This window comes from Alternaria ventricosa (genome assembly GCF_023758065.1).
Source record: "Alternaria ventricosa strain BMP 2768 chromosome Unknown scaffold_34, whole genome shotgun sequence".
In the NCBI taxonomy this organism is placed as follows: domain Eukaryota; kingdom Fungi; phylum Ascomycota; class Dothideomycetes; order Pleosporales; family Pleosporaceae; genus Alternaria; species Alternaria ventricosa.
In genome coordinates this window covers 120,447-136,717 of record NW_026055714.1, presented here as the reverse complement: position 1 = coordinate 136,717, position 16,271 = coordinate 120,447, and the positions used below count along the sequence as shown (strand labels likewise).

Genomic DNA, 16,271 nt, shown 5'->3' with positions numbered 1-16,271 from the left:
CACGCTGCACAACAAAACAACACCCTTTCTAAGGATAAAATTCTTATAGAAAGAACGCTTCTATATGAGATATGGGGTACAGACTCGTCCCGGAGTCTATATCTTTTTGTTCTATTGTGCAGCGTGTGCAAACCGTAACAGAAGCTTAAGTTCCTATGAGTGCGTGATTTCAATATACGATATAGTTGTACCCTGTGCGTGAAGCATGTGTGATGTTGCGGAGTAAAGTCGGGAATGAGCGTTGGAGCCTGTTCCGGGGTTGCGTGGCGATTCGTCATGTGATCTCGCGTTTTGGCGCTTGCGAGACGCGCCTGATCTAGATTCCCGCTCGCCACTCATCCTTCCCTTCTGCACAGCACACTCGCAAATCCCACATCACCACCTCTCCATACCTTTTACAGTCCTAAATCCTTCAAGATGAGCGCCGAAGAAGAACAATTCGAGGACAGCACCATGGGTGGCCCTGGAGCCCCCACTCCCGTGTCTGCGCTTGAGGTAGGCTTTCTCCGTCTTTGGGCGCGCGACAGACACTGACAAGACCCCAGGGAGTCAACGGGTTGACTGCACGCGACATCAAGTTGATTGTCGAGGGCGGCTTCAACACTGTAGAGTCTATTGCCTATACGTATGTAGGCCATTGAATAGGAATTGGCCCCGCCACTGACGCCAGGCAGACCACGGCGAGCACTCGAACAAATAAAGGGAATTTCGGAACAGAAGGCTTCGAAGTTGCTTGCAGAGGGTAAGTGGCCACGATGCGGCTCTATCGCCTGCCGCTTACATCAATAGCATCCAAACTCGTCCCTATGGGCTTTACCACGGCTACCGAAATGCACTCTCGCCGCAGCGAATTGATCTCCATCACGACCGGCTCAAAACAACTAGACACACTTCTGGCAGGAGGTATCGAAACAGGCTCCATAACGGAAATATTCGGCGAGTTCCGAACGGGAAAGAGTCAGATCTGCCATACCCTAGCCGTTACCTGCCAGCTGCCGTTCGACATGGGAGGTGGGGAGGGCAAATGCTTGTACATCGACACTGAGGGTACCTTCCGTCCAGTCCGATGCTTGGCCGTCGCAAATCGATTCGGACTCTCAGGCGAAGAAGTTCTGGACAATGTCGCTTATGCGCGCGCATACAACTCGGATCATCAGTTGGAGCTGCTCAACCAGGCCGCACAGATGATGACGGAAACACGGTTCTCGCTGCTCGTTGTCGATTCCGCCACCGCACTGTACCGTACAGATTTCGCTGGACGCGGAGAGCTTTCTGCCCGACAAACGCATTTGGCCAAATTTATGCGCACGCTACAACGGCTTGCGGACGAGTTTGGTATCGCCGTTGTAATTACGAACCAAGTCGTCGCGCAAGTGGACGGTGGACCAAGTGCCATGTTTAACCCCGACCCCAAGAAGCCTATCGGAGGAAACATTATTGCACACGCAAGTACGACCCGTCTCAGTCTGAGAAAGGGTAGGGGAGAGACGCGTGTGTGCAAGATCTACGACAGTCCGTGTCTGCCAGAGAGCGATTGCTTGTTCGCGATCAATGAAGACGGTATTGGCGACCCCAAGGAGAAGGACCTGGAGGAGAGGAACAACAGGTGATGAGGGAGATGAGGTGCGAAGCGCCATGGAGTTGTGGCGATCTAGAGCTTTTGGTTTTACACGATTTACGTTTATGCAGCCGTATGATATCCTAATACATTACCTGAATGAATGCGCATTTTGTCCATCAGGACTGTCTGGCCTATCTTGGGATTGAATGGCCATACTATGTGGGGAGTGAGATAAGTGGGCTGCGTTCAGGGTAGCCTGCGGTGATGGACAAAGCGTCCGTGCACCAGCCAGCTTCGCGCATCCATCGTCGCGCAACGATTGTTTTCGTGAGCTTCACCTCCGCGCGACCGCCGCAACTCGACCCCAAACGCGCGCCGAACCTCTCACCCTCCGCAACGACGGCCGAACCCCCTTCGCATGCGAGCACCATGGTCCAACATGGAGGCACGTGTCTCTACAAAGAGGCGCGCTTGAACATTGAGCCCGCCTACCCTGGCTCGACCATCGCATTTTCGATCCCGTCGCATTCTCCCTTCAGCACACGATCCAGCGTAAAGCGCAGTGTAATCACGGAATTCTATGCGGACAAGGACGAGGAAGACTTCACAAGGCGCCATCTCGCTACAGATGGGTCCATGTACTTTCGGCAGCACCATGCCTACCCGCGCAGCTTCCTCTGGCGGGTGCTGGACAACAGGAAGATGCTCGAGATCCAGGCGACCGACTTCGATCACGACTACACCGACAAGTTCGAAGCAAACCTGACGCTCCTCTTCCAATTCCCCGCCCCAATCCGACCCTTTTGCGTCGCTTTCGCTGAGCCTGCCGACCGCGATGCATTGACCGTCTTTGCAATCACCACGGGCAACGAGCTCTACACGATCACCCTGCACCGCGACTTCTTCGCCAACCCCGCAGCCTCAGAGCAGGACTCGGAGACGTGGTGCAAGAGGTTCGAGCCGGCGCTCTTCAGCGGGCGCATACCCTACCGATTGGCCGCGGCGAGCGCAGACGAACTGCTAGTCACACTCGACGATGGGGCCATCTGTCGCTTGATCTGGGACAAGGCCAACAACATCTGGGACGGATCGCGGTATCAGCAGAGCAATTGGTCGGTGCGCGGTCTTCTCTCGTGGAAAGCGCAGCCCACGGTTCGCTTTGAGAACGCAGACTTTGCTGTATCAGCTGCGGCTGCCGTCGCGGTATCACCAGACAACAAGCACATCCTCTCAGTATGTCTGGACCACTCGATCAGGGCGTGGAACATTGCGTCAGGCAAGCCAGGCGCGCACATCGACCTCTTGGGTGCCGACGACTTCGCCATGGAGAAGTCTCATGGCTCATACTCCATTGGACCTTCGCAGTCGATGCTGATGGCTGTGGTGAACATTCCAGGTGGTGTGGGAGGCGCATTATACCACGTTGTTACGTACTCGCCAAAGCAGCACCAGTTCAAGTTCTGGGGTGTGAGAGATGCAGATGACCAAGAACACGGATTCTACGACGCTGCGCAAGACTCAGAGCTCATTCCGCCGATTGACGAACTCATGAACACGACCGTATGGACGCTGGAGGAGTTCCACATCATACCAGGGCCTAACACCTGGAGGGGCTCAGAGATCTGGATACGTGCCAGATCGGGACCGAGCAGCAAGGTCTACTCTCTCAAATTCGATCTCACCGACTACGCCGAACAACGAACACAAACGTGGAAGAATGATTGGGTGTCTGTCGACTCGGGCCCTCTGACCGTCGAAGCACTGAAGGTCAATCCCGCGAACCCAAGCGAGCGGGAGTTGGAACCGGAACAGGATCTCTCGAACGAGTGGTACGAGTTTCTGTTCTACCCGGGCCGATTCTCGATCGCGACATTAGAAACAGCGTTGCGCATATACAGGAGAGGCTTAGAGGGGATACGACACCGGTCAAACCGAGTTCACAAAGGGTCACTAAAAGAACGTCTGGTTGCCACGCTTGTCGCCCTTGCCATTGAACGCGGTCATGGCGAAGACTTCAGCAAAGACCTGACAGCGGAGTGGCAGGCATACTACGGCTTGGTGAAGGACTTGCACAAGCGGAGGGGAGAATCGTTGTCACTCAGTTACGACCGGGCTACTGACAGGCCGTGGCTAGTGTTGAGCGACCACATCTCTGCGATCAGGAACTGCAGCGAGTCGGAAGTAACTACACTGAACGCAGCAGTCATCTCAGGCTCGCGCACCCTGAGCAAACCTCTACGGCAAACTCTGGATACATCAGAATCTCGAGACGTGGCACGTCTACTGAATGCCGCAGCTTCCTTCCGCCAACGACTACCATACTTCGTTCAGCAAAAGGTCCAACGTCACATGGAGATGGACCTACTTCAGAGCCGGAACATCACGATCTTAGATCGCATGGAATGGATCGAAGGCAACAGCGAGCTTTCTCAGCATGTGACTGACGAAGATGTAACAACTCTTGTTGAAGAGCTCGGTATGGAAGTCAAGGATCTGGGTACCGAGACTTTCCTCCGCGCCATCAGGAAGTTGGACTACGAGCACGACGGCAGGCCTCAGTCGAGAAAGCAGATCGCGCGGTACGGGCTGAATGCGTTGTCATGCGTTTCCAAGGAGACCCTGGAGAACGACCACAATGCTTTACTTGATCTGCTTGTCCTGCTGCTATTCATGTTCATCGAGCTAGAGGGAGAGACACATGACGAGTGGGATGCGTCTGAGGTGTTCGCCGAGCTTCTACTGCGGTATAAGGACTGCATGGTCGTTTCTTGGTTAGCCCGTACGGTATGGTCTCACCAGACCGGAACCGGCCTTGCATCCGACAATCTCAACCGCATGTTGAGCGAGACTTACAAGACTGGTATGAAGTTACCCATCACCCAGACTGTTCTTGAGGGAATCTACGGAAGTCGTGCCTTTGAGGTGCCACTACCAAAAGACCCAAAGGCGGGTCTACTTACCCACTGGAGTCGCGGCTGGTTGTCATTCATCTTCGAAGAACACGACTTTGAGAACGCTGTGGAGGATATGATGGGAATACTCTTGTATCAGCAAGAGTACGAACTTGCTAAGGACTTTTCCAAGTTCCTCACGGAAGGCCACTGGGCGTCGTATCTGAAGGGACGGCTGTACCTTGCGCTAGGCAACAAGGAGCTGGCTTCTGTGTGCTTCCAGAAGCCTGCATACTTTCTGGGTAAGTCTTCGATATGCGATTTTATCACGAGGATACTAACCGCTGTAGCCCTCGGTCCCATGTTCGACGTGGCGGAGGAAGACAAAGCAAACCTCATATCCGAAGTGGAGCGAAACTCATTCTCCGAAGGTCTGGCGCACTATTACAGTCATGTCATTGGTCTGTTCGAGAAGGCCAAAGCGTACTCCTACGTTGCCGATTTTGCGAAGCTGGGGCTGCGATCTTTGATGGGCCAAGAAGACGTAGAACTGAAGACGGATCTGCTCCAACGGCTGTTCACCGCCTCGATACAAACATCCAGATTCAACGATGCATACGGTGCGCTGATCAGGCATCGGGACACGGCCTTGTAAGTCGAAGAACTGCTTCCACAAAACTTCGTATACTGACTATTTTCTAGAAAACTCTCCGACCTGCAGACGCTCATCACATCCATGGTGGCCCAATCGCAAACAACCGAACTTCTCAAGTTCCCCTTCGTCGGACTAACAGACTCGGTGGACACCATCCTCACATCCCTCTGCCAGAAGACACTCAACCTCGCGTCCGGACCACCCTACCACCAAATCCTCTACTCCTTCCGCATCTCCCGCAACAACTTCCGCGGCGCTGCATCGATCCTCCACGAGCGCCTCCAGCGCCTCAAGACAACATCAACCAAGATCCACGACCCAGCCGACGAGTCCCTCACACAGTGCTACCTCATGATCATCAACACCTTATCATCTGTCAGCAAAGAAGACGCGTACATCTTGGCTGAGCAGCGCATAGAAGCGACCGGAGGCCCGCCGCAGTGGGGCATCGGTCAGGGCAAGAAGCTACTTAGACGGCAGATCATCACGCTGGATTCCCTGAGGAAGGAGTATCAGGCGGAGCTGGACAGGATCGCGGCGATTGAGAGTGGCCGGTTTCCTTTTGTGGATCCGGTGGATGATATGGATATCCTGTGAGGTTTGATGTAGGGCTTGGTGGTGTTATAGCGCGGCATTTCTTTGGCGGCTTTTGCGGGTATTGAGAAAGGGATGGTCGGGGGGTTATGTAGATTTGCTATCTGGCTGGGTCTGAATTGGATCGTGGAGTGGCTAGATGGGATTATGAGAATCCAGATTTTGAGCGAATGATGGATGTTCATTGCAGTTTGTGATCCGGCAGTGTTTGTACTGTGATTCATGGAGAAAGCTGGAGGTGATCAGGTGAGATTGATGCAATGACGCGCTAGAACGCGTGCAGATGCGGGACGTCGCGAACCTCCAGGTAGGTGCGTTGCAGCCCGCTGGAAGACAGCAGCCATCAACCGCCCCTTCAGATCCTCACGCCTCGACCATGGCGCAATAATTTCCTGTCCTCATCCTAATTACCTCACAAACTACAAAAATACTACAACGACCCACGCAGCCATGGTACGCACCCGCCCTCTTACCCTGCGCGTCCCCCCAACTAACCCAGACACTCAGAACTCCAAATCCCTCCGCCGCCTCGCTGCCGACCACGGCTCCCTCCACACCGCCGGCCTCCCCCCAAATTATCTCTTCCCACCGGGGTCAGATGACTCGTCAGACCTAACTACGCTCGACATCCTCCTCGCCGGCCCCGTCGGCACACCCTACGCATCCGGCGTAAGTAATTGCCGATGTACGAACTGCATGTGAGACAAACACTGACTCCATACACCCATCTTTAGGTATGGCGCCTCCATTTAGACATCCCACCCACCTACCCCACCGCACCGCCCACAGCGCAGTTCCGCACGCGGTTATGGCATCCGAATATTGATGAGGCAACAGGCGCGGTGTGCGTCGAGACATTGAAAAGAGACTGGAGTAGCACGCTCAAGCTCCGCGATGTGCTTGTTACGATATCCTGCCTCCTCATACAACCGAACCCAGCGAGTGCGCTGAACGAAGCAGCAGGCAAACTGGCGACGGAGGACTGGGAGGGTTATTGTAGGAGGGCGAGGCTTATGACAGACATCCACGCCGCGATACCGAGGGATATCGAGCAAGATGTGAGGGAAGCACAGATGCGCGGCGAAGATAAAACCACAGAGCCGGAACAAACCATCGCGAAAACACATTCAAAAGGGAAGGAGACAGAGCGGGTTAAAGTCACGCCGTCAGGACCCAAACTCACGCGCATGAAGAGTGAGGATGAGGAGAATAGCAGGGTCAGGAGGGGTGGGACGCAGGATGCTGAGAGCGGGACTGAGGAAGATGCGGTGACTGGACGGAGGGAGGGGACGAGGAGGAGCAAGGTACCTGAGTCGAGGAGACAGGGTAATATCTTTGGGATTAAGGGTCTGGGCGACGGGATACAGCTTGACTCCCCACCGCAGAAACGGATTTTCGCTGTGCCGGGTGCGCATACACCGCCTGTTTCTACACCGAATGAGAACGAGAAAGAGAATGAGAATGGGGATGGGGATGGAGATGAAGAGGACCCGTTTACGACTGTGACATCGAAACGGAATACCCACACCGATCCTTCTACCGCAACGGGAGGAACAGCAACAGCAACACAACCCGACACCGAGACCCCCGACCTCCTCAAATTCTCAACTCAAAACCCCTTCGCTGCCATCCAACCCAACAACCAAACTCACCCCCTCTTCAGAGAGTTTTCGTTTAGTTGGGAAGATGCGATGGTGATACACGAAGGTGGCGTGGGCGGTGGGGTTGGTTCGGTTGGTAAGAGTGGTAAGAGTGGCAGTGGTGGTGTCAGTGGGGTTAGTAAAGCGGATGTACGCAAAAGACACGCAACAGAGGAGTTTGAGAAGAAGGAAAGGTGGGAGATGAAGAGGTTTAAGAGGGCGGGGGGCGATTTGAAGAGGTTTAATCGGGGGGATTGGGGGGTTAGGATGGGGGTTGGACGGCTTTGATGTGGGGGATAGTTAATGGAGGGGGTGCTCGATGAATGACGGAGGGGCGGCGGGAACTGGGAAGAGCGGGTGAGAGGTGGTTTGCATAGCGATATGGCGTTTTGCTTCATGATGATGATGCGAGTTCACGGCGAGTGTTGATAAAGATGGGATGGGACGGTAGTAAGGTGGTAGTGCTTATACCCTATGAATTACACTCCTACGATCAGCGAGGTAACATTCATTTCATCGGGTGCTTGAGTTGCGTGATGATGATCGTCATCATCGCCTACACACTGGATGAGGCTCACCACTTCCTAGGTGCCTCGTACCGCGGGCGACATAAAGTTTGAAGAATGGCCGGCACCGAAGTCCAGACATGCTTTTTCGACTTATCTTTTTCGACACATCGAAACCAGTCCACCATGTTTGGTTGCACCTGCTGTTGTGGTGTACAAGAGAAGGAAGCAAGGAGGAAGAGCATAGCGTGGATGTTCGCGGTTTTTATACCCCATCACCAATCTCTCTTTTCTCACTTCCGTCTTTCATGTCCGATGTTGCGTCATCTCTTGGTATGACAACACAGCCACCGCGTACACAGCCATGTGCAGCCCGGAAAAAGCTTTTTCGACCTCATCGCCAGGTTTTCCTTGTTTTTGGAGATCAGTGCTCGCATGTCAAGCTCTGCGGGCTCTTTTGTGTTTCGAGGAAGGAGAAAGAGAGGGCCAGACCGAACACATAAGATGTTCTGTCCATTCTTTTGGAAGGAGCCGCTGTCTCCATAATAACGCGACTTCGTATCTTTGGAGAAAGACGGGGAAAGTGGTGGATAAAGAGGAAGGAAGAGGGAGTGCCGGTGGGAGGTTTTATAGTGAAGGCCCAAGGGCGGCAGTGCTCGCACATGAAACGGCACGAAACGGCTTTTGGACAAGTTGTAGAGGTTCTTGTGTTGTTTTGGTATTGTTGGCGTGGCTCGCGGAGAATGCCGGGACACATGCAAAGTAACTTTCGTATTTTGGAAGAGAGGCACAGTCTCCATCCGCTGTGAGAGTGGTGTTTTTGGAGAAAGATGAGGAAGGTGGAGGATGTAGGAAGAGTAGTCCCGCAACCACAGAAGGCTTTTATATGCCGAGGCAGAGGGAGCGGCGTCCACATAGTACATGTCCCGGATCATTTCTGGTAGAGACAAGCTCGTCGCGGTGGCTGGACGGGAAGGGCAGAACATGTCGCGCTTTTGCATAATTTTGGAAAGAAGAGACAGTCTTCATAGCATCTTGTTCGCACTGTTTCAGAAAAAAGAGGAAGAAGTAGTGTGTTGAGAGAAGAGTACTCCAGTCGCGAGCAGAAGGTTTTATATTCGAGCCTCGCGAGGTTCGTGCTCATGTCAGCAAGCCTTGTTCTTTTCGTGCGCTCATGATGGTTTTGGACGAGGGAAGCTGGTCATGGGGAAGAACTTGGTGAGTTTTTGAAGAGCACAGAAGCACTCATGAACGCTTCTGGATGCGGTTTTGAGAATAGGAGGCGCAGTCTCCATACGCATTCGACAAGCCACGTTTAAAAGAAGAGGCGGATTCCTGCTCTCATAGCAGGCCAGGGTGCGGGTTTTGGAAGAAGACGCACAGCCGCCATGTAGTGATAGATGATGATTTTTGGAAACCCACAATAGAAGAGTGGATGTAGAGAAGAAGAGAGGAGCCGTCGCAGACGGAGACTTTATAGATGGGCGACGCACGGGCAGCGCGCACACATCGTAAGTCATGTTTTCTTTTTTGATGTTTAGATAATCTGTTCGCGGGAGAAAGACACCGTCATGGGACAGCTCAGGAACATTTTGAGAACGCCGCGGAGGAGAGGCGAACACATCGGTGCCTTGGTAGTAGATTTTGAGACGCGAATCCACAGCTCCATGCACAATTCGTCTTTAGCTTTTGAGAAAGAGGGATAGAAATGTTGGATATAGAAAGAAGAGAGACACAGCAGCCAGAATATTCGTTTTATAGACGGGTCAAGGAGACGCTGCGAACATCATCTCCTCTCTTCAGGTGTTTTCGTACGCGCAGGTTGTTTTTTCGTCGCGCGACGGCGCTTTCATTCCTTAATCCATTCATGCTTTTGGGAATAGCAGAAGAGAAGGCAGACACATAGTCACTTCTGGTCGCTCATTTTGAGACGGAAAGATGACTGCTGCCATCCAAACTTTGCGTATAGCTTTGGGAATGGAGAGTAGGATGTCGGATACCGTGCAGGAGGCACTGCTCATGCTTCATAGTGGTATTGTTTTTGAACGGCAGTGCGCAAAAACATGCATATATACACTCCGTCAGACTGCCAAACATGATGGCTACATCACAAGCTTTTAGGGTGTTGTGGGCTTTGGTCGGCTTCTCCAGCCATGAAGTCGGCCAACGCCAGTTTTAGGGAGAGAGCGAGGCGGAGAAGACATGGATGATGGCCTTTTGGCTTTTGGAAAACAGACGCCGCCTACATCGCCAAAACTTGGTGATGTTTTGGAAAAGATGAGGCTTAAATGAGGTGTATTGATGGACTGAGATCGAAGTAGCGGAGAGGGTTTTATACCTCGAGCTCCTAAGATGATAACGACGCAGAGCTGGCCCTGGTCATAAACTGTGGTATGCAACTTTTGAGACCTAAGTCGACGCTGAACGGCGGGCTCCCATCAAATCAATTTGCTTCAGTTTCGGAAACGCGAAAGAAGGAGACGACCATGAAATGTCAGAAAGTAGTTTTCGTAGAAGAGCAGTCTTCCTCATACGGGTCCCATCAAATCTTTTGGATTTGCAGAATGCGATTTTGTATATAGGAGGGAAAAGCTCGCGATGCGGTAGGTTTATATATCAAAGTCATGCAGACATATGGCCCAGGAGGTTTGGATGCTAGTGCTCGTGTGAAGACCGCAGAAGGCCAGCTACTTCTTCTCATATTCGTTTTGGGTACGTTTTTGAGACGTGGGAAGACTGCGAAGACCCATCGATTGGAAAGGCGCAGTTTTTGAGAGAGTCGGCGAAGACAGAGGCTCTCCATGATTTATGTACATAGACATTTTGGTAACACCCCCGGAATGGTTTGTTGATGAGTGAAGTCGCACCGTAAGGTGGGTTTCATAGCCGGTTCGCAGGCTCACGTGAAATAGCGCATTGGGCGAGACACAAACATGTCATGCGTTCCTTTTGAATTTGCATATGGGGTAGTTGATACGGCGCATGATAATATCGCTCCCATGCAATCGATCAGACTGACTTCGAGGACAACCTGGACGAAAAGAGCACATCGGTCGCTTGTCGAAATGTTTTGCTGGAACACTGACCGACGGCCATACATTTGTCTTGTTTCTATTGGGAAAGGTAGTTGCAGATGCTCGTTTTGGTGTGAGTGAGAAAGCCACGTCGATAGTGCGCGTTTTGTAGGAGTGGTGCGGCTGGTCTGCGCCCACATTGGCGGTGTCGCAGTGACTCCTTCCAACTCGCGTCATGCGGAAAGATTCCGAAGTTGCCCGTGCATTGGTGCACGCTCTGATATTGAAAGCCTGACATCATTAACTCGACGTCTAAGCTACTCCCCACCGCTCCAAATTATCATATGTAGCTTCGTAGCCTCCTTGCTCCCCTTCAATGTCACTGTCCCAATACCCATCATCGCTGTCGTACCCCTCCTCTTCGCTATCACCCTCTTCATCGTCGTCGTCGTCCTCTTCACTTTCTTCGTTTCCATCATCGCTGTCGTCACCATCCCCATCCTCCTCACTACTCCAAGGACACACTCCAGACTCTTCATCACTATCGATCAGGTCCAGCATTTCGATGCGAATCAGCTTGTGGAACGAACGATACTGCCACCGCTTTCTGGAATCAGGAAGACTGTAGGTGAATCCTCCTGAGTAATGACCCGTCAATGAGTCTCGTATCATTTCCTTCTCTTTGTAGTGTTTTAAGGGATTCCATTCATCATGGACACCCATGTCCTCGGCTTTCTCCTACCACAGCGCGTTAGCAATGGTCCTTCTGCAATACATGGGCATGGATGATATGGAGTGATCTTGCTGCGTACCTGCTCCCATTCTTCCTTGCTGAGGTGGAAGAGATTCGGCATGGGAGTTTCCCAGGTCTTGCCATCCTCCACACATTCACATCCTCTGTCGTTGGAGTAATCACAGGGATCTTCCTGCCATGTGATCACTACCTTGACTCCACGGTGTATCAGGTCATACACTGGCTTGCGAATGGCTTCTAGAGCATTTAGGAAAACGCGCTCGCAGTCCAGCATGTCTTTAAGTTCACTCTTCCTCCTTGGCGACTGGACGTAGTCGTAGCTTTCCATGTACAAGAGGATATGAACGGTCTGTGACATTGGAGAAACCCCCAAATAACGGGAGAAGTTCTCCTCGAGGGTCTGGTAGAGCTCAGTGAGGTCTGCTTTCTCTTTCGCCATATCTTGTGCTGGGTAGCTGTTAGCGACCGTTGATCTGGAAAGGTCAAATGCAAATGCCTCACCGCGCATATTCTCTAAGCTGATAGTCAAATGCAACATGGAAAAGCAATTGTATGGATAGACATTGAGGTCGAAGATGTCGTTTGTAAGCACATCATTCAGTTCTCTTGTTTTGCAACAAATATGTGATTGACGATAGCAGACCGTTGCCGCTTCACGCGCGAGCGCCTTAGGTACGTATGGTGGGTTGAATATGCGTAGGCTTGGTTTGATATAGGCATCCTCGCCAGTCTCGCGAGCTCGTAATTGGGCCGGATCCGGGTAGTCGTCGTCGATTAGGTACTCATATATGGAGCATCGCAACTTCTGAGGAAGTTTGGTCCAGATTGCTGTCGCTAGACTATAGCAAGCTTCCCGCTCACGGCGTACTTCCGCACGTGGGTCTATTGCACGGTGTTCCCTAGGACAGCGTGAATACCTAGGATATCGCAATCGCATGTAAATGGCAATACCTTGACGGTCTAGAGGACTCGCCCTTCTGTCGTGTGCGTTTAGGGGCACTGCGTTTGGGAGGCATTACTGCGTTGCAAAACGCGTTTTACTTGTGTGTTTCTTTGAGCGTACGTCTGCGAGACGACCCTCTTTCCGCGCTCTCGAGTGAAAAGCCAACCAGCCCCTGCCACTGTTGTGGGGCACAGCAGGTCCGTGCAGGTTCGAGATCTGCAAGCAACGCACGCCAACATGTCAAGGTCACCTGCATCACGTGAGAGTAGAATGCAACTACTCAAGTACTCCACGTTCTTCCTTGCGCGTGTTTGGATTGAAGTGTTTTATTACCAACCTTTTCTAGCTCCAACAATGTGATATGTGCCGGAAGCATAGGTGAGAGTCTCAAAGTCTTCATAGCCCCATCTTCTCCTCAACTGAGGTAGCATTTGGGCAAACTCGTCTTTATAGATGGTAGGACCGTCTGCCAGCATGCTTTGCTCGATGAAGTTCTGGCGAGGGTTATAGTGTCCCCATTGCAGCATGTGCTCTTCCTTCTCCTTTCGCCATAGTTAGCCTTGTTACCCATTCGTTGTGTGCAGACTGCCCTTCTCCCAATTTTCTTTAGTGAGGTGAAATAGCCCTCGCATCCTCCTGTCTTTTGGTGGCCGGCGGACATTCATCAGGCATAAGATTGTAACCGAAGAGCCGGAGTATTTCAGATCGTAGAGAGATTTCCTCATCGCCTCCAACACATTAAGAAGACTGCGCTCCACATTCAGAAACCCGATACGGTATGGATCTCCATCGGCCGGCTTCATGTCTCTTTCATCCGGTTCCCCTCCCCAATACCATTCATCTTCGCTGGGCATAATCTGAACAGTGACGTCAAGCTTAGATTTCTCCACAATCAGCGAGAGCCCGGATTCTAGGTCATCGTGTAGCTTCTCGAGATCCGATAGTTCATCGCGGGAGGGCTCCTCGGGGTTGATCGACATGGGCGGGCATATGTCAGTGAGATCGATACGGATGAATAAGTGCCGAATGAACTTGTACGGCAATATACCCAGGCCGAACAAGTCCTCCACTATTTGGGGCTTGAGATACTGTAATCCCGGGAGCTTGGTAGGGTGGTCTCCATACGAATGGTAGGATTGAGTGCCCGCATCGAAGACGTTGGTAGCATAGTAGCGTTCCGCGGCTTCGCATGCAACCTCGTAGCCCACATAAGATGGGCAAAATACTTTATAGCGTTCCTTGACATATTGCTCATCAGATGCCGTGCTAAGACCTTCCATACCTTGTCTAAACCAGAATGTGTCCTCCTCAGCAACAAGGTACTGGTACACTTCATCGCGTAACTCTCGGGGCAGTTTAACGTGTAATTTGGACGCAATTTCACGGACATGCTCTCGATCGCGCCTTGCCACTATCTTTTGTTGTTCCCTATGACAACGTTAATCAGGTATGATTCAGCCTTTTGCAGTGCAGACGACCGTACTTGGATGGTCTATCGCGGTTGTATGGCTTGTCGATGTACCGCACCCAAGGCGTCCTCCAACACTCAATTTCTTCCGGATTCAACGGATTCGAATTTTCCTTCGTGAGATCCCATGAGTACTCTGACTCCCAATCTGAATCCATATCCGAATGGTCGTCTGAGTACTCCGGCTCTGGCTCGGAATGCCGCTGGTAAGGGCGTAAACAGCCCGAGGATTGTCAAACGTCAGCTGGATCGACGCGATGCAAGAACTCCAGACTACATAGCCAATATGTACACTGGAGTGGTTGCGCTTCTCGATCGTCGTCTGCACCTGCGAGGATGGAAAGTGGGGCATTGATGGTACCAAATAGCGTCTAGATATCTAGGCATGTCGAGCTCTCCAGGGCTTCCTCCAATGATCGTTTGACGCGTCGACGCATGGCCCCTTTTATCCCGAGGTCCCGAGGTCGGCACGGACCATGCGTCCAGACCGCTCACCTCCGTTCATCGCGGGGCGTACTCTGACAGACCCATTTTCAAGCAGGAGAAGCAAAAAGCCAGCGCAGCGATGCCTCCGAAGGGCCATCATCTCGATGATGCGCGTCTGGGAGATGGGGCTACGAAGCCACCCAGGTATTCCCATTCCTGCATCGTCGTCGCCACCTTCCGCAAAATTCACGCCTGTGCAGAAGGAATCATCACAGAAAACCGCTATCTACTGCCCAACTCGAGCGACAAGCTTGCCGCCACTTCGCAACAGCATTTCATGCCAAAATTCCCCGGAAAATACGTGACATCGTGTACATGCACTTCATCGAAAAACCATTCTTCTGGCCCGTGGAAGCTGGAGATATAGAGCAGCGCAAGAACGCCTACGTTGAGCACCAATATCGTATATACAGCGCAGCCTACGTGGGCAGAAAAGTCGCCAGCGAAGCAGTGGAATACTACTATTTCAGAGAGCACCAGGTTACCAACGTCACGAACTTGAAGAAGACGCTCACGAAGGATATGTTCAATCTCGGCGTTAAACCGTACGAGTTTATCCGAGTGCTGCACATTTACCTCAATATTGACAAGGTAGTCACTCGATCGAAAGTGGACTGGGAGGGCTGGCTTGTCGAGGAGGAAGATCCAGAAGAAGCGATTGCGAGGGAGAAGAGACACCTCAACGATTTGTATCAGAAACTGACATCTGGCTTGTCCCTCGTTGTGCGAGGAAGACGCCGTTGGCCGGTGAAGATCATGATCGAATTGACGATGGGCAGTTATCCAGGTGGCGGTGCTGATGCGAGGACTCAAGATCAAGTCACCGCTCGGCGGGACTACGAACGTGGGTTCTTGAACGTACTGGAGGCGATACGCGGACCGGTGTATGACACGATACATGCTGGCTTCGAGGTCGAAGTTGCATGGAATGGGAATAAGGCTTTTACCCAGACTGCTCTCTCTGAAGAACGTAACAGGAATGAACGCGATGGTAGTGAAAGTGAAGATGATGGGTACGGTAGTGCTTGTAGCGAAGAGGGTAACCACTGCTTCTGTTACTATTACCCCCCGAACAGTACGCAAAAGATGTTCGAGCACGTATTAGACTTCTTCCGCCTCAGCAAGGAGGAATGGGAAAAGGTTGGTACATCTATCGGACTTACGTCACACTCCCCCTCATCTGTACACAAAGCTCCGCATAACAAACTCCTTATCCAGATACCCCACCCACCCCCATCCCTCTCCATCCCCCACTAACCCCTCTCCCAGGAAAAAGCCTCACAAGTAACGCGCAACGGCAACTACAACCCCAAAGCGCACTACAAGCCCAAGAGCCTACTACGCTACACCCGCGATATCAACAAATACTACCAAATGGACTTCGCCAGAAACCTACCACAGTACCGAGCTAGGTGGGATTATGAATCGTTCGAGCGGCTGCTGCATCTGGGGAGATGGAACGTCCGATGGAAACGATACGATGACAGTTCCGATTCGGGAGGCTGTTCGATGCTGTGGCATACGAATAGCAGTGCGTATAGTGATAGTGAACGCCCGGATGGTTGGTATGATAGGTACGAGGATGAGTATACCTCGGAAGAAGAGGGCGATGAGGATGAGGAGGGTGGCGGAGATGTGTACAATCACAGCGACGATGAAGCTTCCTACGACAGCTTGGATGAATGGGCACTTGCGCAAATCGCGTAGTGTATACTTCCGACGGCTAGAATTATTGGTTCGGGACTTCTTACGATCAAAG

General features: G+C 52.1%; 6 protein-coding genes across 6 annotated transcripts; 4 read left to right on the top strand and 2 right to left on the bottom strand.

Annotated features, from left to right (window-relative positions):
* Positions 1 to 417: 417 nt before the first annotated feature.
* On the top strand, positions 418 to 1,610 carry RHP51 (RecA recombinase Rhp51; the record flags this gene model as incomplete). The annotated part of the gene is made up of 4 exons (XM_049348583.1): positions 418 to 495; positions 546 to 625; positions 675 to 742; positions 790 to 1,610. The coding sequence occupies 4 exons, from the start codon at positions 418 to 420 to the stop codon at positions 1,608 to 1,610; spliced, it is 1,047 nt and encodes a 348-aa protein (XP_049194271.1).
* Positions 1,611 to 1,990: 380 nt separating this feature from the next.
* On the top strand, positions 1,991 to 5,704 carry J4E93_010704 (uncharacterized protein; the record flags this gene model as incomplete). Its single annotated transcript, XM_049348582.1, has 3 exons — positions 1,991 to 4,754; positions 4,803 to 5,103; positions 5,155 to 5,704. The coding sequence occupies 3 exons, from the start codon at positions 1,991 to 1,993 to the stop codon at positions 5,702 to 5,704; spliced, it is 3,615 nt and encodes a 1,204-aa protein (XP_049194270.1).
* A 447-nt stretch (positions 5,705 to 6,151) lies between these two features.
* Positions 6,152 to 7,629, top strand: J4E93_010703 (uncharacterized protein; the record flags this gene model as incomplete). The annotated part of the gene is made up of 3 exons (XM_049348581.1): positions 6,152 to 6,154; positions 6,209 to 6,370; positions 6,496 to 7,629. 3 exons carry the CDS (start codon positions 6,152 to 6,154, stop codon positions 7,627 to 7,629), a joined length of 1,299 nt encoding a protein of 432 aa, XP_049194269.1.
* A 3,544-nt stretch (positions 7,630 to 11,173) lies between these two features.
* On the bottom strand, positions 11,174 to 12,054 carry J4E93_010702 (uncharacterized protein; the record flags this gene model as incomplete). Its single annotated transcript, XM_049348580.1, has 2 exons — positions 11,174 to 11,599; positions 11,674 to 12,054. The coding sequence occupies 2 exons, from the start codon at positions 12,052 to 12,054 to the stop codon at positions 11,174 to 11,176; spliced, it is 807 nt and encodes a 268-aa protein (XP_049194268.1).
* Positions 12,055 to 13,121: 1,067 nt separating this feature from the next.
* On the bottom strand, positions 13,122 to 13,948 carry J4E93_010701 (uncharacterized protein; the record flags this gene model as incomplete). The annotated part of the gene is made up of 2 exons (XM_049348579.1): positions 13,122 to 13,880; positions 13,943 to 13,948. The coding sequence occupies 2 exons, from the start codon at positions 13,946 to 13,948 to the stop codon at positions 13,122 to 13,124; spliced, it is 765 nt and encodes a 254-aa protein (XP_049194267.1).
* An 879-nt stretch (positions 13,949 to 14,827) lies between these two features.
* Positions 14,828 to 16,219, top strand: J4E93_010700 (uncharacterized protein; the record flags this gene model as incomplete). The annotated part of the gene is made up of 2 exons (XM_049348578.1): positions 14,828 to 15,652; positions 15,782 to 16,219. The coding sequence occupies 2 exons, from the start codon at positions 14,828 to 14,830 to the stop codon at positions 16,217 to 16,219; spliced, it is 1,263 nt and encodes a 420-aa protein (XP_049194266.1).
* Positions 16,220 to 16,271: the final 52 nt, after the last annotated feature.